At 57.3% G+C, this 22,315-nt stretch overlaps 2 protein-coding genes across 2 annotated transcripts; both read left to right on the plus strand.

The window, feature by feature from the left end:
* The first annotated feature begins 1,567 nt into the window (after positions 1-1,567).
* TNNC1 (troponin C type 1 (slow)) lies at positions 1,568-4,557 on the plus strand. Its single transcript, XM_008572574.1, has 6 exons — positions 1,568-1,591; positions 3,118-3,148; positions 3,400-3,546; positions 3,775-3,889; positions 4,123-4,259; positions 4,345-4,557. The coding sequence occupies exons 1-6, from the start codon at positions 1,568-1,570 to the stop codon at positions 4,374-4,376; spliced, it is 486 nt and encodes a 161-aa protein (XP_008570796.1). The 3' UTR covers positions 4,377-4,557.
* Positions 4,558-10,804: 6,247 nt separating this feature from the next.
* Positions 10,805-19,824, plus strand: SEMA3G (sema domain, immunoglobulin domain (Ig), short basic domain, secreted, (semaphorin) 3G). The gene is made up of 16 exons (XM_008572557.1): positions 10,805-10,913; positions 12,663-12,823; positions 12,934-12,996; positions 13,263-13,382; positions 13,655-13,745; positions 13,852-13,968; positions 14,169-14,314; positions 14,516-14,630; positions 14,737-14,806; positions 15,078-15,222; positions 15,438-15,669; positions 15,761-15,852; positions 16,491-16,532; positions 17,266-17,494; positions 17,787-17,926; positions 19,247-19,824. Exons 1-16 carry the CDS (start codon positions 10,805-10,807, stop codon positions 19,706-19,708), a joined length of 2,334 nt encoding a protein of 777 aa, XP_008570779.1. The 3' UTR covers positions 19,709-19,824.
* Positions 19,825-22,315: the final 2,491 nt, after the last annotated feature.

Here is a 22,315-nt window from a genome sequence, read left to right on the forward strand (position 1 = left end):
CAGCCGCCACCCCCACCGCACAGCGCGCCGCCATCTTGGCCCCGCCGCCTTCTCGAGCTCTCGCCTCGCCCCGCCCCTCGCGCGTAATTGACAGCGGCCACCCGAGGCGCGCATGCGCGGGCCGCGCGGGCCCACTCGCACGCGTAATCTGTACTTGCGTGGCGCAGCCCGCCAGTTCCGCACAGCTGGGGAGAAACTGAGGTCCCGAGCGGTGACAACTCTGGGTTTCGCCTCTCGGGAAGGGAGGTCAGAAGGCTCCGGCCCCTCGTCTCCGGAGCTACCCGAAGCAAGTCACTGATCCGCCTGGCCTCTGTTTCCCCCTCCGGAACAGGGAGGCAGTAATAGCGCCTCACCTGGTTGTTGGGCTCATTCCCTGTAGGGAAGGAGAGGATTGAAGAAGGTAGGCTCTGTACTTAGAGCCTGAGCATCAGGGTCCAGAGTGACTCTGGGCCGGTTGTGAACTTCTCTAGGACTCAGAGATCTCTGTCCATGGGGCAGCTGAAGAGTTGAGTGGGTTCATTCACGCAGTGCCCAGCACGCAGTAGTGCGCACTGCAGGGAGCTGGTGTGTTTATCAAGAGGTGGCTCTGTATGAAAGGTGGAGAGACAGAGTATGTGCTGGCCTTTGGACACAGCACCCCCAGATGGTGCCCTTCCAGAGCTCAAAAGGAGGCGTAGACGTAGACAGGTTGGCCCTGGACCCAGGAACTACGGTGCAGGAATGGGGGAAGGAAGCCCTAACCCAGGGGAAGACAGACCTAGAAGAGGGAGGTGGTAACCCAATTGGAGGGTGAGAAAGAAGAGACCCTGGTACAGATGGGGCATTTGTAGGGTGTTTGTTAAACGACCGAGTATAGCTGACTCAAGCCCAAAGTGGGCACTGGTCTCCCTAGGGAGATGGATGGAAGGTCTGGGGCATGGCGTCTCCTGCACCTCTGGCTGAAATGCTCAAGACCACCCTGTCCTCCGATGGATCAGTGACTTTCTCCTCCAGTTCCATAGTATCATGTGCTAGGCTTGGCATTTGAGCCTTCTCTTGGTAGGACCCTACACTCCTAGCCTCTCCTTGCATATTCCCTCTTCCCCCCACTCCAGAGAGGTTTAGCTTAAGGCAGGGGTTGCCAAGTCAGCCAGATCTTGGGCAGGTCACCACCCCTCCGAGATCCTCAGTTTCCTTATCTGGAAAGTGGGGGTAATAGAGCCCACCCTTCTGGTTGGGTGAGAGGTTAAGCTACTGTATGTAGGGGCCTGGCCTGGGGACCACTACTTTGTAGCTCCTGTCCTAGGCTCATATTTTCATTCATTCAAGAAACCTTTCAGGAAGTCCCTTGGGGAGTATGGGGGACAGAGGGAAAGAGACCTGGTCCCTGCAGCCTTTCATCTGGTCCCTGCCCTGGGCAGAGGACACGGGAACTCAGGCCAGCCTGAGATCACAAAGACGGGAGAGGGGGTGGAGGATACTGCACGCAGGGGTGGGCTGGGCTGGGAATGCAGCTGGGCAGGGCTATTTAAGCCGAGGGCTGGAGGGCCGCTGGCAACCCCAGCAGCCTGTCCTGTGAGCCTCCGACATGGATGACATCTACAAGGCTGCGGTGAGGGATGGGCCTGGGCACAGTTGGGGTGGGCAGGCCCACTGGGGCTCACTCAGCTCAGAATGAGGGGGCAAAATTGCTCCAGAGAAGTGGGGACCCAGGAGAGGTCTCATACCTTCAACCCAGGCCCTCAAGGGGACGGTGGGTCTGGTGTTTGGGGATGCAGAAGGGGTGAGGGGTCTGGAGAGGAGTTGTCAGGGTGGGTATGTGGAGGAGGTCACAGCTTATAGCATCGTGTCTCCCCCTCTGTTTCTAAGTGTCTGTATTCTGTCACTGTCTCTCAGCCACATCTCTCTGCATTTGTTTCTCTGGTCTCTTGATCTTTTTGCCCGCCTTAGAGTCTCTTTCCATCTCTTTGTTCCGGTCTGTCACACCCCTGTCCTCTGAGTCCCTGTCACTATTTCCCTGTCCCCACCCCCCATTTCTGCCTCTCACATTCTGTTTCTCACACACTCACAATCTGCCACCTCCTCCAGCCCCTTAACTGGCTGAAGATGCTTTGGAGGGTGGGAGGGGGGTTGAGAGGAGGGGGCAGCAGAGCCTGAATCCTGGGCTGGGGAAAGGGCTTTGACTTCAAGGCAGGGAAGGACTGGGCTTGGGGGAGAGCCAAGGAAGAAGGAACAGAGAACTGGGGCCCCAGCCCCCATTGGGTCTGGCAGGCTCAGGGCTCATTGGCTTAGCTGGGGGTGTGGCTGAGGGAGCGAGGGCTGGAGAGTGTTCACCCCAAGTCCCTGCAGCCTCCTAGGGTCACTGAGGGGCTTCAGATGCTACTCCATCCCAGGGGTGGGGGTGACCTACCCCAACCCCTGAGGACATCTAGCACAGACAGCTGTCCCCAGGGGAGCCCCTCCCTCAACCACTAGAATGTGGCCCCATTCCTGGGCATGAAAGGGCTACAGCTGGCTCTGGGGGTGTCCCTGCTTATCCTATGAGAGTCCATGGAGCAAGGGAGGGGGGAGCCTGCCGCCTAGTGCCCATACAAGGCCTGGCTGGGCTGGGGACTAATTTTGGCTCCTGAGGCACCAGCAGGCCAGGGGGCCAGATAATGCTGCCCCACCCCCTGCATGCCAAAGTCCCCAGAACAATCACCAGGTTTAACTTTGTCCCCAGTTAAAAATAGCCCAGTGGCCACCCTGGTCAGGTTACAGTGGGTGGATTTGCCTACCCCAAACTGGTTTTATTGTCCCAACCTGAGGGACAGCTGTCCCTTAGGCCACCCAACTTGGGTTTCAGGGGGGGGGGCTCCAAAAGGCCATTGAGTGGTCACTGACTATTGTTACTCAGGGTCACCTTGGCCCTGGAAGGGGTGCACACCTGTCACCCTGGCCCTGAGCCCAGCCTCAGTGAGGCCAGCTGGGTCATCTCAGGGCTTTGTGGGCAGGGAAGGAGGACTGGAACCTCTGCTCCGTGACCTGGGAATAGCCGACCTGCTTCTGGCCTAAGTCTTCCCCCCCGTGGAATGGGTGGCTTTCCTCAACAGCAGCTAAGCCCTGAGTCTGAGTCCTAAGACCCCTTTTCCTCTCTAGGTAGAGCAACTGACAGAAGAACAGAAAAATGGTGAGTGCCCCCTATGGCACATGTGGGGAGACAACAGGGCCAGGCTGGGGGAGCATGGAGACCCCTTATTGGGAGAGTACCCCAGACTGGAGACCAGAGGCTGGCGTCCCTCTCGCTGTGACCTCAGAGAGGGCTCAGAGGGAGGTGGGCAGGTTGGCAGGTGGCCCCAGGGATCTAGCCTTTCATGGTCCCGGCTGCTGAGCCCTGGCTGCTCTGTGCATCCCCCCCACCCCTGCCACCATCGGACACAGAGTTCAAGGCAGCCTTTGACATCTTTGTGCTGGGCGCCGAGGACGGCTGCATCAGCACCAAGGAGCTGGGCAAGGTGATGAGGATGCTGGGCCAGAACCCCACACCAGAGGAGCTGCAGGAGATGATCGACGAGGTGGATGAGGATGGTGAGCCCCTCTGCCTCTGCCCCCCAGGGGCTCAAATCCTGGCTCTGTTCAGCCACGAGCTGTTTTCCCTCTCTAAGCCTTGGCTGGCCCATGTATAAAATGGGCATACTGACCACACAAACCTCACAGAGTTGGTGGGAGGACGGGGTGAGAACATAGGTTTGTGTCAAGGGCATGGCCTGAGGTTCTGACCATGGCCTCTCTAATGGCCGTGCTGCCCATCCCCAGGCAGCGGCACCGTGGACTTTGATGAGTTCCTGGTCATGATGGTTCGGTGCATGAAGGACGACAGCAAAGGAAAGTCTGAGGAGGAGCTGTCTGACCTCTTCCGTATGTTTGACAAGTGAGCGTGTGACCCTTGACCTCTGACCCCAAGTAGAGCTGGGGAAAGGGGAGCAGCATCAGATTCCAGGCCTAGCAACCCCAAGGCCGCAGTCTCCTGTTCTGTGTGATGGGGAGAGGGACACCCCATCTCCCAGTGCCCCCTGCCCTGCTCCTGGGGTCATGGGTAGGCCACTTCCTCCCCTTCCCCCAGCCATACCCTGGGGTCTGAGGCTCCTCTCAACCTCCCTGCAGAAATGCTGATGGCTACATCGACCTGGAGGAGCTGAAGATAATGCTGCAGGCTACAGGTGAGACCATCACAGAGGACGACATCGAGGAGCTCATGAAGGATGGCGACAAGAACAACGATGGCCGCATCGACTACGATGGTGAGTGGTGGGTAGGCTGGGTCCCCTGCTGTCCACACCCTACCCAGCCCCCACCTCTGACCCACGCCTGCCCCTCTCTCCACAGAGTTCCTGGAGTTCATGAAGGGCGTGGAGTAGACTTTGACCTTCACGAAGAGCTGCTCATGCCCACCCTCTGACTCCAGCCAGGCCCTGGGGTGGGGGCTGGGGGCTGGAGTCCAGAGGACCTGAGCCTGGGTGTGCCCTCCACCCCTGGCCCTCGCTGACTCCCTCTCCCAGCCCTGTCCTGGGGAATGCAAATAAAGCCTTGCTCCCTGGAGGCCTGGTGTCTGGCTCTGACTTTCCTGGGGGCTGCAGACCCTTCCCCAGGGTCCATTCCTTTCCCATCCCGGGCAGGCAGGCTGCAGAGCCTGTGCCCTGACCACTGTTCTGCACAGCCTTCTGTTCTGCAGGAGGGATCAGATTAGAGCAGGGACTGCCAGGCTCTCTGCCCCGCTGAGTGCTCTGTATAACTGCTCATGCCCAGGCCCCATCTCCAGTGATTCAACATCTAGAGTCTGTGGTGGCCCAGGACCCTGCATTGTCACAAGCTCCTGAGGCCATTGCCCTAGTAAGCCAGTTTGGCAACCTGGGGGTCCTCTACTTGGAGAGAGCAGTTAGCTGCCCCGGATGCCTGTTGGGCACAACAGCCCCAGCTACTTCTGGTTAGAGCAGAGCTGGGCCCTGTGGGACTCTGAGGCCCACGGCTCTGGTCCTCTGCTTACTCACCTGCATTTCCCACCAGCAACACTGACCCCCAGGGACTGAGAGGCATATAGTCTGCTCTACCTCCCCTCACCCATTCCACAAGTGAGGACCCTGTGGCTAAGAGAGGTGCAGGGACCTGTCAAGGTCATTTGATGAATCTGGGGTAGAGCCAAGTCACCTGGCTTCCAGCTGAGAGCTCTGTCTGATGGAGGTCCAGATGGGCCAAATTTCTACTTCCTGTGAACCTTAGAGGCTGGTCTCCAGTGACCCAATCTCCCTCCCTGACAGGGAATGGAGGCCCAAGTCCTAGTGGCTCTCAGCTTAGCAGGGGTGTCCAGGCCAGAGCTGCAATAAGAACAGTGAAGCTGTGAGGGAGAGGGTCTTTGGGGGCTGCAAGGAAGTGGAGGTGTCAGCAGTAGCACTTGCAGGAGGGACAGCTGCCACTGGCACCCAGGCTCCAGCCAGAATGCTGGCAGCTGTCCTTGCTCCGCCCAGCTACCCCATGGCCTCTGCACCTGTGCCCCAGCCTTGGCATTCCCCAGACAGCCTGGCATTCCAGACATGGTCTTGGAATTCTAGAGATGCCTCTGATGGAGGTCAGAACTGGCAGGAGCTGCCTGATCCCTAGAAAGACCTGGAAGGAGGGGAGAGAGGTCCCCTTAGCCTTGAGAGCTAGGGAACTGGGGACCTATACAGACACCCAGAGTTACCCAGGAAGGATGACATCCCAGGAGAGAAGGAAGGGCCACAGTGGACAGCACCAATAGCCAGTGCACCATTCAATAGTTTATTCACACACCTACCTTGTACCCAATGAGGCCCAGTCCCTAACCTCATGGAATTTATAATTGACTCGGGAAGACAAGGAGACGAATGCGGTGAGGAAACCAGCACAGGCTAGGAATGGAGACTGTAGAGGCATGGTGGCCCCATGAGAGAGAGTGGTCTGGGAAGACTTCCTGGAGGAGGTGACACTGAGTGAGGCCTGAAGAACCACAGGGAACTGGCCATGGGACAGTATGGGGAAAGACTCGGAGAGTCTCAGGAACAGAAAGGCGGTGTTAGTCTGGCACCTGAGTCCCAGCAGCCTCAGGGAGAAGTGGACAGTGCCAGGCCCCGTGGGAAGCTCAGTAGATGGGAGTGGTGAGGTGCTCTCAGGGCTGCGGAGGGGAGAAGGGGTTGTGGGAAAGTCAGGAGCCGGCCTGAGGCTGAGGCAGGTTCTCGATGAGGCCTAATGGTTCTCGGCCCGGTGGGATGCTCGGGTGAGAGGGGTGGGGAGGTGCATGGATTCAGAGCACATTTTGTTTTTTTTTAAAAGATGACCTGTAAGGGGATCTCAACCCTTGGCTTGGTGTTGTCAGCACCACGCAGAGCACATTTTGGAACGAGAAGGGACAGAACTTGCTGAAGGATCTAATGTGACGGGTGAGAAAGTAGGGAGTCTAGGATAATTAGATTTTTGACCAAACTGCCTGTTTCCTGAGATATGAAAGCCTGGGGGAGGCACAGGTTCTGCTTGGGGTATTGGGAAGTGGAGGTTACTTTTGTTTTCATGTTTTTTTTTGTTTTTTCTTTTCATTTTGAAATTTCAGACTTGCAAAAATGTTGCGAAAATAGTACAAAGAACTCCCATTTACACTTCACACAACTTCCCTAAATGTTAACATTTTGAATAACCACAGGACAATGATCAACCCCAGAAAATCAACAGCTACACAACACTACTAATTCATCTGCAGACCTTACAGAAATGTTGTGAGTTACCCTACTAAAGTCCCTTTCCTGGACCAGGAGCTGATGAGTGATCACATGAATATGAGTCTAGTCATCCTGCCTCCACACTCTCCACCAATCTGTGACAGTTTCCCAGTCCTTCCTTGTCCTTCAAGACCTTGACACTTTCGAAGAGTACAGGCTGGTTATTTTGTAGAATCTCACTCAGTTTGGGTTTGTCTAGTGTTTCCTCAAGACTAGATTCAGGTGTTGCATTTTTGACGGAATAATCACAGGAAATATGGAGATTTTTTGGTCTGTGCCAAAGTTGAGATGCCTTTGAGATGCTGGTGGGAAGATCAGAGCCAGGCAGGAGCTAATGGAAAGAACCTAGTGAGTGCTGTGAACTTAGATGTCATCAGAGCAAGAAGCACAGGCTAGGAATTTCCCAGCCCTGGTCACAAATGAATAAGGTCCCCGGGAGAGAGTTCATAGAGAGAGGTGGTATCCCACATGGGCAGTCAGGAGGAGACATGGCCATTGGGGGTGGGAGACCCTGGGTGAGTGATGGGCCCTGGAGCCGGAAGGGAAAGATGGAGGCATGGAAGAAAGCTGATGGCCCTGGGGTTGGGGAACTTGGAGATCCTGAGGCATTAGTCACCTGGACAGAGGGCTTAAGCGGAGCAGTGGGGTGGGAGCCTCCTGCAGAGGCCAAGGAGTGAGCCAAGGTGCAGGAGAGATGGCGTGTGTGGGCAACACCCAGGGAACAGGGCTTGAGCTGAGGGGAGAGTGGAGTCCAGAGAAGGTTGTCGAAAGAGGGGCTTAGGCGATGGTTTGTATGCTGCAGCAGGCCTCTGGGTTGCGTTTGGAAGGGCCTCTTTCTAGCCCTGGGCCATGGAGCCTAGCTGGGGGGTGGGGTAGGAAGATGGGTTCCACCGAGTGAAGGACTGTGGCAGTGGGGGTACTGAGGTGCAGATGGTGGTGTTCAGAGGAAGGGATGTTCCAAATGGACATGCAGAAGGTCACATCCTCATTGGTGGTGACATGGAGGGTGGGTGGCTGTGGTGGGGGAGGAGAGGTTATTGGCAGAGAGGAGGACAAGAACCTGAGAGGCTGAGGACACCCAGGGCATGTGGGATGCTGATGGGATTGTGGGAGGGGAAGAGAGTTAAGCCCTCTCTGAAGGAGACAGGAGGACGTCTGGGCCAGCTGCAGAGGGCACCTGGGGGGCTGGGGGAGTGCTGCCTCAATCAAGGGCCATGTGTGCCGGGGTCAAGAAGTGAGAACTGTCAGGAAGGGGCAGTAGGGGAAGTGGGTTCCTGCCCACCTCCTGGCTCTCTTTCCATCAGCTGCAGGGGAACAGGGACCGGTGGGAGAGTGAGGAGCGGATAGGAGCTATGAGGGAAGGCTGACTGGGAGACTCACCCTCTGGAAGCACAGCAAGGGGCGGGTCCCATGGCATTGTCCTAATATCTCTATTCCATCAATGAGGTTGGTGGGGAAGGGGCTGGGCACATTCATTCCTTCCAGGCACAGCCACCTCAGAATTCTAGCTGGGAGAAGCTAGGCTGTGACCCACCTGGTGGCACCTGCTACATGAACACGTACATCACACGCATATCAGTCCAGGGCTCCCAAGCTCTCACCAGCACATGGCACTTTGCTCCCTACATATATCGTCTAGTTCTGCCTGTTTTTCTGGGTTCTGTCCTCTACTTCAGGGCTGGATAGTGCTTCCTCCATAACGCCTCCTTTGATTTTCTCCATCAGAAACAATCACTGGAACTTCTCCCACTGCCCCTGCCTCTTTGCGTTGTGGTTGCCTGGTTACTACTTGCCTCCCCACAGGCTGTGGTTTCTGCTCGGTTGGCCCCTTGCTCAGCACAGAGCCTGACACAGCGATTTAGGGCCTCCTGCAGTTCCCTCTGTGTCCACTAGATGACACACAATACCTGTGGCTGGGCCTATTGATCTGAAAATTCGGGACACTCACTGTCTATTTCTCATCTGCAGCCAGCAAGCAGGGGCCTTTAGAGAAGATCCTTACCTCCCTCCCTAGACTGGTAAACTGAGGCCCAGAGAAGGAAAGGACCTGACTAAGGCCACACAAGTTAACAGAGTTCATGCTCCCAGCCCCTGCCACAGGCTCTTTCTGCAATGTGGAGTAGGCTGCCCCCTACGCCCTACCCCAGTAGACCCAGGCCTCCCTGTGGCCCCAGCTGGGGGTCTGGCCAAGCTGAGACCCCCAGAGTGAGCTGGCAGGCTGAAGAGTGGTTGGGCCTCCTGCCCACAGCTGGTGGCCACATGCTGGCTGAAGGGCTGTCCAGTTCAATCTCCCACTAAATATTGGCCCTCAGCCTGGGCTGTGTGCCAAAAAATCTCCTCAGGGAAATGGAAGCAGAGGGGCTTCACCCCACCGAGGTCCCAGGATATAACCACCAACATAGCAGCCCCTGCACAAGAACCTCTCACCAGTTTATAAAGCTCTGTTATACCCAAGGTGGCTTGTCCCTGGCCCTGGGAGGAAGGGACAGACCTAGAGAAGGAAGGGCCTTGGCCAAGGTTCTCCAACAGAGCCAGAGGCAGGAGTGAGCTGAGTCCAGTTACTGGCCTCTCAGAGCAACCCCTTGCCCACTTCCAGATCAGCACCCACCTGGGAGAAGGCCCATATGTATTGGGGAGAGATGGGAACAGGGACACAGAGTTGTAGGTCCCTGGGTTCATCTCATGCTGACTCAAGGGGCCAACTGTTTCCCTTCTAGGGATGACATGGGAGGGTAGGTGAGGTCCCAGTACCTCCCAGGAGCCCCAGAAGCAAAGGAGGGTCCCAGGAAGGGGCAGGGCTGAGCTGGACCTGTTCTCAGCCTGCTATCTGTCCTGAGCCAGGCCCTTCCCTTTCTGAGTATCCGCCCCAAGTTTCCTGACCACCATCTGAGGGCTTAGGCCAGTCCATCTGGGAGGCTCAATTTTCAGAAGTTTCTAGAATCCTGGGAGTTCTAACTTTGGTTGAAATCTTCTTAGTGCCCAGGGCCTCACATTCTGAGTGTAGGGATCTGGGGCAGGGTGAGATGGGAGCTGTGGGGGACAAGGGGAAGGAGTTGCTTTGGGACGGGGGCATGGGGAAGTCCTTTCACTCACCCCAGCTTCAGCCCCTCAGCCTCATCTCCTACTTGACCCTCTTCTATGTCTCTCCTGCCCCCTCAATCAGAGTTCAGGACAGGGGGAGTGAACTCTGGAGGGATCATAGGTGTGTAGGGCATGGGGTCTCTGGGAAGAACCCACTACTGACCCAGTGACACTTTGGGCCCTGGGTCTCTGGAAGGACTGGAGGCCTGAGGGAGACAGGGCAGTGGGGTTTCCATAGCATGGAGTCGATACTGTCCCCTACCCCAAAGCCAGCCCAGTGAGCTGAGATGGGGGCTGGTAGATGTGGGGAAGGGCTGTGGTGTGAGAGAGGTTAGACAAGAGTGCCAATCCCAGATCTGTGAAATGTGGCCAGACCTCAAGCCCTTGCCCAGGACATGGAACACTTTGGGCTGAGAATGACCATCCCATCCCCCAGGAGCTTGAGTCCTGCCAGGGGAGCTGGAAAGCCTGGCTGAGGCTTCAGGGTCTGGAGTACCCTGGTATTGGAGACCTGGGCACAGGGCCAGAGGGGGAGGGGTTCTCTGCCAGGAACACTGGAGGGGCAGGGATCAAAGCAGAGCCCAGCCAGACCTCTCTCCAGCCCATCAACCTCTGATTTCTGATCCCTGATCTTCTTTCCAGGCTGTCTTCCTACTTATCACTTTGCTGGAGCCTGGGGACCTGCATTTGTGAACATCTCCCTGTGCAAACTGTCCATACCCCAGCTGGGAAAGAGTCTCCTGGGAGGACTGGCCAATCTGACACAAAGGCATCAGCCGTGCTGGCTGCCAGCGGAGAGAGAAGCTGCAGGTAGATGGCAGGGTTCCCACTTCCCTCCTCCTCCCCGCCTTCCTGCCCAGGACTGGGCGGAGCCACTGCCTTATAAGTGGCTGACTGGTGGCAACAGAGCAAACTACAACCAGCAGGACTGAGCGCGGCTCCAGCTCCACAGACAGCAGCAGTGGCCTTGGCTCCCCAGCATGGCCCCCTTGGCCTGGGCCATCTGCTGCCTTCTGGGGGGCTCCCTGCTCTGTGGGGGCATCCACAGGCCCGGCCCCAGTGTGCCCCGCTTGCAGCTCTCCTACCGAGGTACTGGCCATTGCGCGCCCTATTTGTGTGCATGTGTGTGGGTGCCCTGGGGCTCTGTGACACACCCCCACCAGCCCTGGGCAGTCTGTTCTGCCAGCTGGAGGGGATGGGGCCACCCCCTGTACAGCCCTTGGGGAGGGCTTTATGGTCACACCTGCAACTGACAGTGCTGGGGATGCATGAGGGCAGGGGAGGGGGCAGGTCCTGGGAGACAGGACAGGTGGAAGTGGGAGAGATAGAGACACACACGGGAAAACCTGAGGGGGGCTGCTGAGAAAGGGGGAGAGACAGGTGGAGACCCTGAGAGACCTCAATAGAGATGGGACAGAGAGAGAGGAGGAGGAGGACAGAGGGACGTCAGGGGAGAGGACACAGAGAGGGCGGGTCTGTAGGGTCTGTCTGGGCTCAGCTGGGGCTCTTTGCCCAGGGAGGTCAGTGGGGTCTTGGGGCTAGATCCTGTCCCTGTGGTCCCCAAGCCACAGGGAGGGGAGGAATCTCCCCCACCCTGGTATCCCACTTGCCAACATTGGCTTTTTTGTGCTCCCTTAATCCTAGAGGCTCCTTACAGCCCAGGGAGGGTCTCAGCCTCCTCTTTGCCCATCTGGCCCAGGAGGCTCCTCTGTTCTAGCTTCGATGTGCCCTGCTGCAGCCTCCTCTGACGGTCCATGGCAAACGTCCCTGAGACATAGGCTCCTGGCAGATTCTTCTTCTCGGGCATCCATAGGGGTGATCGCCCTCTCCTAGGAACCACAGTCTGAGAGGGGAGACATGGGCCTACTCCGCAGAGCCTGAGGAGAGGGGCACTGTTCCACCTGGGGAGTCTGAGGGAGAATGTGGTCCTGCCCTGGGAGCTATAGTTTTGGGAGGTCAGGCTATCAGAAAAGCACAAAATAGGGAAGGTTCTCCAAGGTACTGTTAGCCACGGAGGGCTTCCTGGAAGAGGCTGTTGATGAGTTCTGGGATGGTGTGGGTTCTAGGTCAAGGTGCTACTGTCAGGAAGACATAGGATACTCTGAGCCTTCCTAAGGGTGGTCAGTGCCCCTCCTCAGCACATCCTACCACCTGCCGTGTTGCCCGCCCATCATTTCCACCACCCCAGCCAAACCCAAGGAATCATATCAGGATCCTCACGTCCTGGGATTAATGTTCCCAGACAGCCACCCTCCTATCTCTGCAGCTGTGACAGGCAGTGTCACTGGGGGGAAAAACCATTTTCAGTCACAACCTTGGACTGGAGGCTGGAACTCTGACTGGCCATACCTAGCCTCTCCTGCACCTAGGCCATTGCCAGGTGTTCTGCTGGCAACACTCTCTCCAGCCTGTCTGCTTCTGCAACTGAGTCAGCCCTGCACGCTGCCCAGATCACCCACCCTTCCTCCAGTCTCCCCCGGCACTTGCCCAGTTTGCTGCCATAATTTCTGCCAATGGGTCCATCTTCCCTGGGGAATAGGTAGGGAACAGATGGGACAGTGGGAAGATGTTAGCTGAAAGATCATGGCGCTAAAGAATAGAGGAGGGGAGACAGGCCCCAGGTAGGCTGGGCTGGGTGGGGGGCTCAGAGCTCCTGTCCCACCCACCCCCAGGAGCCATGTCCTGAGAGCCTTCCAGAAGCCCTGTGGATGGAAACATTTTCCAGATGTGAGTGTGGCGGGGAGGGGTAAATGCACAGCTGGGACCCTCCATCTCCACTCTTTGGCTGGGGAAGTAGGTGGGGCAGCAAGCCCAACCTGCCTTTCTTCTGCCTCCTAGACCTCCTGTCTTCCAACCGCTCTGCCATCTTTCTGGGCCCCCGGGGCTCCCTGGACCTCCGGGCTATGTACCTGGATGAGTACCGAGACCGCCTCTTTTTGGGGGGCCGTGATGTTCTCTACTCTCTGCGGCTGGACCAGGGATGGCCAGACTCCCGGGAGGTGAGCTGGACTGACAGGGAGAGGGTCTGTCTGAGAGCTGGGCACCTCTGCATGGGAAAACAGGCTATGAGGTCAGGGGAGTACCTGAGGTCAGGTAGGCTGTGTTTCAGGTCCTGTGGCCACCGCAGCCAGGACAGAAGGAGGAATGTGTTCGCAAGGGAAGAGATCTTTTGGTGAGTTTTGTTGGGAGGGACTGTCCCCCAAGCCAACCGACCCCAGACCCTGACCCCCAGGATAGCCTGCAGCTGCTCCCCCAGGTGGGCCTGCTGTGGGGCATTTGAAACAGATCTTGAGGGCTTTTCTCCGAAAGTCTGTAAAGGATGCCACTCTCATCTCCTTCCCTGGAGTCGATTTGCCACACAGGGCTGAGCCTGGGGGGGCTAAGGAAGGGTAAGCAACCCCTGTCACTCCTCGGCCCAACCCTCCTTCTCCCCACTAGACGGAGTGTGCCAACTTCGTGCGGTTGCTGCAGCCCTACAACCGGACCCACCTGCTGGCCTGTGGCACTGGGGCCTTCCAGCCCACCTGCACCCTCATTACAGTTGGGCACCGTGGGGAGGTGAGCCTGGGTGGGGCCGTGAGGGACGGGAAGCCATGACATTTCTTCCCTGCTGCCTGAACGCTTCCCATTGAGCCTGGGCAGGGACAGAGTGGGCAGGAGCTTGAAAGGCGCCTTTGTGCTGGGGAGTGACCGCAGTAGAGAGGCCTGAATGTGGGTGCCTTCCACTCACCCCCCACTCTCCCGCTGCACGCAAGGGCCACAGCCCTCCTGGGTGTGGGGACTGGTGCTTCCTTCCCAGGTGATACCCTGCCCCTCCTTCCCTCCCGCAGCATGTGCTCCACCTGGAGCCTTCCAGTATGGAAAGTGGGCGGGGGCGGTGCCCACATGAGCCCAGCCGTCCCTTTGCCAGCACCTCTGTAGGTGGGTGATGCCCAGGCCAGGGGGGGACAGGGAAGGTGGGACTGGGAAGGGATGAGACCCAGCTATTGGGCCTGGCCCTCCTCCCCTGACTCTGCAACCCCACCAGACGGGGCGCTGTACACGGGCCTCACTGCTGACTTCCTGGGGCGCGAGCCCATGATCTTCCGAAGTGGGGGTTCCCGGCCAGCCCTGCGTTCTGACTCTGACCAGAGCCTCTTGAATGGTGAGGCCCGCTGAGGGCAAGGCTGGCTGGGGTCTGCCCTGGAACTGGAAGGAGAGGAGACGCTGGAGTGGGGAGGAGAGACCATTCTACTCCCTGGGACACCAGCCTCCAGTGGGGGTCCCTGTGCCTCTTCCCCTCCCCGCTGGGTTCAGCCCCGTCCTCTCCTGAGAGGCCCCTCCCTGCTGATGCCACCCTCCCAGACCCCCGGTTTGTGATGGCCACCCGGATCCCTGACAACTCCGACCAGGACAATGACAAGGTGTACTTCTTCTTCTCGGAGACCGTCCCCTCACCTGATGGCAGCCCCGGCCGTGTCACTGTCAGCCGCGTGGGCCGTGTCTGTGTGGTGAGAGCTGTAAAGGGGTGATAAGGTCCAAGTCCTGACTGCACCTCCCCTTCCCAGACCTGTTCCCCCCACAGCAGTCGGGAAACTGAGGCAAGGATGCAAAGCCAACATCCACACCTCTCTCCCAGTGGGTGAGGGGAAGGGGCAGGAGCTGGGGCCCATCCTCATGGGGCCCAAGGCTGACTCTGGCTGCACCCCCAGAATGACGCCGGTGGCCAGCGCGTTCTGGTGAGCAAGTGGAGCTCCTTCCTCAAGGCCAGGCTGGTCTGCTCCGTGCCTGGCCCTGGTGGTGCCGAGACCCACTTTGACCACCTGGGTAAGGGCGTGGCTGGGCAGGAATGGGTGCTGGGGAGGAGAGGGCTCAGAGCTGGTGAGTGGGGCATTGGTGGTCACCATGATGCCTGTGCCTCTTCTGTGTCCAGAGGACGTGTTCCTGCTGTGGCCCAAGGCCGGGAAAAGCCTCGAGGTGTACGCACTGTTCAGTGCTGTCAGGTGGGCACACCCAGCCTCCCTGCACCCCACCACCCCAGACCAGTCTCCGCACCCCCAGCCCCTCTTCTGAGCCTCTGCTTTCCAACCCAGCCTTGTGATGGGTCCCTGCCTTTGACCTGGATTTGGTGACTCCGTGACTATTCTGTCTCCCTCCCTCCCTTTGTCTGTGCCACGGTGTCCTTGTTTTTTGGAGTCTCTCCTTGCTGCAGGGACTGTCACCCTCTATCCTTCCTGCCACCCTGGCCTGACTGTCCCTGTCTGCGCTCGGCAGTACCGTGTTCCAGGGTTTTGCTGTCTGTGTGTACCACATGGCGGACATCTGGAAGGTCTTCAATGGGCCCTTTGCCCACAGAGATGGTCCTCAGCACCAGTGGGGACCCTATGGAGGCAAGGTGCCTTTTCCCCGCCCTGGCGTGGTGAGTATCTGCCTGGGCCAGGCCAGGGAAACATGCAGCCCCACATAAGCCTCTGAGCTGGGGCTCCAGGGGGCCTGAGCAGGGTGGGCTGTGGTGGCAGAAGAGAGCCCTGACTGCTTAAGGAGCCTCTACAGTGAGAGCGGTCCCCCTGGTGGGGCTGGTGGAGGAGTGTGCCATCCCAGGATACTTCAGGCATTCCCTTTGGGGTTGTGCAGTGCCCCAGCAAGATGACCGCGCAGCCAGGACGTCCCTTTGGCAGCACCAAGGACTACCCGGATGAGGTGCTACAGTTTGTCCGAGCCCACCCGCTCATGTTCCGGCCTGTGCGGCCTCAGCGTGGCCGCCCTGTCCTTGTCAAGACACAGCTGGCCCAGCAGCTGCTCCAGATTGTGGTAGACCGTGTGGAGGCAGAGGATGGGACCTACGATGTCATCTTCCTGGGGACTGGTAGGAGAGCTGAACTGGGATGGCCAGACCTGGGAGGTGTGTGGGGCCTGGTTGCCCCTCCTCTCCCCCTGACCCCTCCCCCCTGCCCCAGACTCAGGCTCTGTGCTCAAAGTCATTGCCCTCCAGGCCGGAGACTCGGCTGAGCCCGAGGAGGTGGTTCTAGAGGAGCTCCAGGTGTTTAAGGTGAGCAGGGGGGCTGATGGGAGGGTCTGGGTCTGGCTACAGGAAAGCGGGAGTGAGTCCAGGAGGGAGCCGGCCTTTCTTTACTGACCTTGCAGACTGGGGGCTGAAAGTGTGGCCCACACTGCTGCAGAGGCCTTGCTAAGTTGTGAACTGCAAGTGCCCCGGGGTGCCCGGGGAGGGATGGCCAAGGTGAGTGCCCCTGGACAGAGTTCTGCTGAGCTCAAGTCATAGTGAAGAGGTAGCTGAGACCCCAATCCCGGAAGGGTTCTGTTAGCCCTGCTGTAGACTCAGGCAGGGGGTCATCTCTGTTAAGGGACTGTTGTGGCTCCTGGACCTGAGATGGGTGATTTGAGATATCTGCCTCTTTGCTGGGGAACAGTGCTGTGTGTTTGTGTTGGGAGGCACTGGAGCTCTGTGCTTTTAGCCAACCTCCTACTTAGAGGCCACCAGGCTAAGGGGAAATTTCTTGTGGCCTGATATCTGGTAAAGACCATGCAGCCTTAGTTGCCAGGGGTGCACTGACCCAGGTTGGGAGCTGGGTGGTTTCCACCTCAGTAGCTGGAGGAGGCTGAAATCAGGAATGCAACGGAGGGTTCCATCTCACCCCACCTCACATTGAAACCCTGCTCCTTCCCCAGATGCCAGCACCCATCACTGAAATGGAGATCTCTGTCAAAAGGGTAAGAGCAACTGCCACCCCTCCCCATGCATCCCTCCTGTGCCCCTTTGTCTGCAGCCTCCTGAGCACAGCTGTGGCCTGCTGGAATGCTATGCAGCAGCAGGCCTAATCAGGCCCTGCAACAAGGGTCCAGAGTCCAGCTGGGAGCAGAGATTCACATTCAGGAAGCCAGTGAGCATTGGGAGGTGCCGAATAAGCCAGGATGTGTTCAGCTAAGGGGAGATACACAAAGGCCTGTTCCTAAGGAGGCAAAAATGTACTTGAAAAGAAAATCCGGATTTTAGATAACACAAGGGAGACACTTTTTAAAGGACTGCTGTGTGCCCTTTTGCAAATGGAAAATACCATCTCCCCAAGTTTATTTGCTTCAGTTTATCTTTGGGTAAATCCTGACATTTGTTCTGGGATTTCTTAAAGTAAGGTGCACCTCTAAGATCAGAGGCAAGCCAGGATAAAGGCCACTGGGGCAGAGGGCAAAGGCTGGCAGCAGGGAGAACCTGGAGAAGAACCTTGGAGAAAAGACTCCAGTTCTGCCCTGTCCCCTCTGTGTCCTAGTACAGGATCTGGCATATAGCAGGTGGATGATAAAACTTACTTTTGTGAATGAATCCAAGAGGTTCTGGAAGACTTCCTGCAAGTGGCAGGGGTTTTGGTAAACCCAAGAGGGCTGAGAGCCTGGCTACTTCTGGGCAAAGGCTGGGCTTACCTCAGGCTCTACCTGTGTCCTTCCCCAGCAAATGCTGTATGTGGGCTCTCAGCTGGGTGTGGCTCAGCTGCGGCTGCACCAGTGTGAAACTTATGGCAGTGCTTGTGCGGAGTGCTGCCTGGCCCGGGACCCATACTGCGCCTGGGATGGTGCCTCCTGTACCCGCTACCGCCCCAACCCCAGCAAGCGCCGGTTCCGCCGTCAGGACATCCTTCATGGCAACCCTGCCCTGCAGTGCCTGGACCAGAGCCAGGAAGGTGAGTGGCAGCAGGTGTGGGGCCACTGGCCGAGTTTATCAGGACCCTTACTCATCCCTGTAGCCTGGGCTCAACCCCTACGAAGTGTGGCTTCACACTGCTCTTGTTGTAGCAAACAGTCCTGTTTCTCTATCTGTACAGCTAATGTCAGTACATGGGTGCAGGGTCTGGACACAGTGATTGGCTAGGGGATTGATGGACACCTAGGTCCTGGGCTGTGGGAGTTAGTTGGTGGCTCTCAGAGCCTGGGTCCCATAGTTCCCAAGCTGAGCCAAATTTCACCTCTCTCCAGAGGAGGCTGCGGGACTTGTGGCAGCTACTACGGTCTATGGCATGGAGCATAACAGCACCTTCCTGGAGTGCCTGCCCAAATCTCCCCAGGCTGCTGTGCACTGGTTCTTGCAGAGGCCAGGGGATGAGAGGCCTGACCGGGTGAGTGAGGACCCTGCCTCCAGTCTCCATGTGTCCTGAGGTCACCTTTCTCCCTGAACCTCAAGCCTTGAGCCCAAGGGAGGGACTCTGGAGGGAATCTGCCAAGATCAACCTAAGAAAATTGTATATTACGCCCCTGGGGTGCCTAGAAGGAGGTGCCACTATTTCTGCCATCTGGGAATGCCCAGGGCAGATGTGGCCGAAATTCCCCACTCTGAGAGGAGGGTAGCAGAGATGGAGGAGAGGGAGGGAGTCTGGGCTGGTCAGGAGGTCCCCCATGCTAACACACATGGCTCATTTTTGAAGGAGTCTTTTTCTCGTGGGTGCTTGGACCTCCTCTGCCCCAGGCCTGGGTCCCTGACAACTGGCCTGTGCCCCCCTTTTGCCTAGCCCCACACCTCCTCCTTGGAGTCCAGCTGTCTGCCTAGGCCTTCTCCTCTCCCCTCCAGAAAGGTCTGTCAACCCCAGAGAAGGCTTTAGTCTGCAGCCTGAGGAGGGGCATGGGTGGGCAGGGTGAGGAACCTGCTCTCTTACAGGGAAGGAGAGGGGTAGCAGTGAGGTCATTACAAGAGGGGCTCACCCTCCAGCTTGGAAATGGGGGTGGGGGAGGAAGGCAGCCTGGGGCCAGCTGTTGGGCTGGGCACTGAGAAGACTACCGAGGTCAGGGGGAAGCAACAAGATGTAGTTACACTACACTAACAGCCCACGCAGTCCGCCCTCAACATACAGATGCACAGACGAAAGCCCAGACAGGGTTCAGGCCAGGGATGGGCTGGGATCAGAGCAGAACTCCCGCCTCCCATGCTGTGATGGGTACTTGGCCCACTCGGGGCTGGGGCTGTTGGCCTCGCACTGTGGGGGCAGTGAACAGTGCAGACTAAGACAGGAAGGTCGAGTGTGCCTGTGTGTGTGTGTAAGGAGGGAAGTTCTATAAAGCCCAGTCCTGGGGCTAGACCCCTACCAGCCCCTCTCTTGAGTAAATAGATACCCTCTTTGACAGGGCCCTCTGAGGCCAAGATTGGTGGCCCAGAGCTTCAACTAGGGGAGAAACCAGTCAGTCGAACCTTTGAAAATCCCCCTTTGCAGGCCCTGTTCTGGGCCATGGGAAGGAAAGGCCCTGCCTGCAATTAGCTCACAGTCTAGAGGAGGCCAAGCCTGCCAAGCTGCTGCTCCCCTCCTGGGGAATGGGCAGAGGAAGTACCCAAGCACTGGGCTCCAAGGATGGAAAATTTGGAAAAGCAGCAGGTGGAGAAGCTGATGGTACATGTTCTGCCCCACAGCCCCCTCATGCCCCCTCATGCCCTCCCACCCGCCTGGCAGGTGAAGACAGATGAGCGAGTCCTGCAAACGGAGCAGGGACTGCTGTTCCGCAGGCTCAGCCACCTCGATGCGGGCACCTACACCTGCACAACGCTGGAGCACGGTTTCTCCCAGACTGTGGTCCGCCTGGCTCTGGAGGTGATTGTGGCCTCGCAGCTGGATAGCCTGTTCCCTCTGGAGCCAAGGCAAGAAGAGCCCCCAGTCCGGAGAGGCCTGGCCTCTGCCCCACCCAAGGCCTGGTACAAGGACATCCTGCAGCTCATTGGCTTCGCCAACCTGCCCCGGGTGGATGAATACTGTGAGCGCGTGTGGTGCAGGGGCATTGGGGAGCACTCAGGCTCCTGGAGCCGGGGCAAGCAGGCTAAGGGCAAGGGCTGGGTGGGGATGGAACTGGGCAAGAAGGTGAAGAGCCGGGTGCAGGCTGAGCGCAATCGGACTCCCCGGGAGGTGGAGGCCACATAGAAGAGGGCAGGGAAGGGGTGGTCAAGATGGGCCGGGGGCCCAGCAGCAGCCCTCAGCATCTCCCACCCACCCAGCTAGGGCAGAGGAGGCCAGGATGTCTGGCTGCCTCTTAGAGATGGAAATCTCTTTCCCCTACACCTCTATCAGGCCATCTATATGAAAGACTGTGGGCCTGATGGAGGAGCAAGTGCCTGAGGCCTATTCCCTGCCCCTCTCTGTGCTCTCAGTACCAGACTGGGGCCAGCACCCTGTGGTCATGGCAGCCCCAAAGGGCCTGCCGTTTGTTCTCAGAGATGGCCTGGCTTCTGGAGCACATTTCCGGTTGTGCCCGGAGGCAAGAACATTGGGTGGTTCTTTCCCAGCCTGCAGAACAATGGCCATTCTGAGTGACCCTCAGAATGGGTATGTGGGTGGGTCTAAGGAGGTGTCTGGGCAGGAGGCTCTCAGGCAACCTGTAAGAAGGGTGGAAGTGGCCTCTAAGCTAGCACCTTAAGAAGAGGTACCTTGACCAAGTTGGGGAGGGAAAGTGGAGGTATGGAGCAGGTGGAGCAGCAAGAAACCACCCCCCTTGTGCCCTGATACTCATGGCCCACTGCCTCTTCTACATCTCAGCATCTCAGAAGCATAGACTGCTGGAGCCTCCTGGGACCTGAGGGAGGTTGGGCCTCAGGCCCTACTTCACAGACCAGGGAGGGGGCTCTCATAGCCTGACTTCCTTTTCAAAGGCCCTGAGCTGCCAGGCCAGGTTTTCTGGGATACCCACCCCTCTAAATAGGATTCCCCCACCCACCACCATGGTCTCCATGCTGATGAGCAGGGAGAAGGGTGGATTCTACGGGAATGTGATCCCTAAATCCTGTGGACTAAAGACAGGGAGAGGGAGCTGAGGAAGTATGAGGGTGGGAGGAGTGGACTGTCGTTCCAAGGGCACTGCAAGCACACCCCCAGCCCTGGGAGGGTGGGAATGTGGAGGCTCTGCAGGCCTCCACAGTGGGTTCTCAGGATCAGGGCCAGGGCTTTGTCCAGGGCCACAGAGGATTGAGAGGCTGCTGAGATGGAGAGAGGGTAGGAGACCCTTAAGACGGACTACGGGACCCAGGAGCAGGCATCCTCAAGGACTCAAGATGGCATCAATTAGTTCTGGAGCCACCAGGAAGGCCAGATGTTTCCAACCCTGGAATCTCTATTTTCTGCTAAATAAGCATTGGGCATGAATAGTTTATGTAGGAAGACCCTTTTTCTTTTAAGGGAAAAAATGTAGACAAAACAACCAAGAACTATAAATCCTGCTGGTTCTTGGGGGTGAGGCTTGATGGCAGGGACACATTCTGCCTGGGCGTGTAGGGGAGGTATTTTTTGCCATCAGCAGTTTCTCAGGCTGGGGGGCACAAAGGGGGAGGAGGAGGACTAAATGAGAAGCTGTTCCCAGCCTGCATGTGAACAAATTAGTGACACACAAAACCAACAGAAGGAAGACAAGAGCATCAGGTTTGAGATTCCTTCCATTAAAAAAAAAATAAGACAAAGAAAGGAGGGAAAAAAAGATAGAAAGCAAGACAGGGTTTCCTGCCCCACTGAAACTCAAACCCAGACTGCCTTGGATTTTATCTTCCCTGACCCCTGACACCCCCAGAGAACTGGGATCTGAAAGAGCACCCCTTCTCCCCTCTGACTGTACAATAAGCGAACCAGAAGCACTGAGGTTAATCTAACACCACCTTGACGATCCTTCCTGCCTGGGGGTGCTATCTGCGGGGAGGTCAGCAGGTAAAGCAGAGAAGAAGAGGAGGAACAGGGTGGCTGGAGATAAGGGAGAGGGAGACTGAGGCGATGAAGAGGAGGAGCGAATGCAGAGCTCCAGGAAAGGGTGTCAGAACTGCAGCCAGCTCTGCCCTCTATCTCAGGAAGCCAGCAAGAAACCACCGGGCCCTCAGTGCCTTTAGGCTGGGCCCGGGCTTGGCAGGCTCCAGGCAGGGTCCTCTGGGAGGTTACTCTGGGAAATGAAGGGAGAAGAGCACAAGATCCTGAACAACGAGCCCCTGCACTTGGAAAAGTATGGACGGCTTGTACCAACCACCTCCCCCACCCCCATGGTACTGTGTGTGTGTGTGTGTGTGTTATTAACTCCTGGAAATGCCCTCTATGCGTAAGTTTTATTTTTGTATTTGTACGTTGAGATGGGCCTTGTGGTTTCTCTGTCTTCACATCACACTTCTCATAATTACCATTGTTATTTTTATTGTCATGACTGCCCCTGAACTCTGGAAAGCAGAACTTACAAGGAAAGGGATGAAGTTAATATTTACATAACAGCATTATATCATTATTGTATCAGTGTATTTCTGTACTAAATTAACTGATGGTGTCTATAAGAGCCGGAAATGAAGAACCCTCCCCATCGGTTGCATGAGGGAGAAGGTCATCTTGGGTGGTATTTTCTGGAAGGGAGATGGGTATCAAAGGAAGGAAGGAGTCAGAGGGCTTCGTCTATGAAGCTGAGATTGTTCATTAAATGAGAAAAATACTGCCCTGCATGGTTGTGAGGCTGACCTTCTTAGAACTTTAGGAGGATCTTGAGCCAGAAAAAAAAGTGCTGGCAAAGGGCAG

Source organism: Galeopterus variegatus, unplaced genomic scaffold (assembly GCF_000696425.1).
Source record: "Galeopterus variegatus unplaced genomic scaffold, G_variegatus-3.0.2 Scaffold806, whole genome shotgun sequence".
Lineage (NCBI taxonomy): Eukaryota > Metazoa > Chordata > Mammalia > Dermoptera > Cynocephalidae > Galeopterus > Galeopterus variegatus.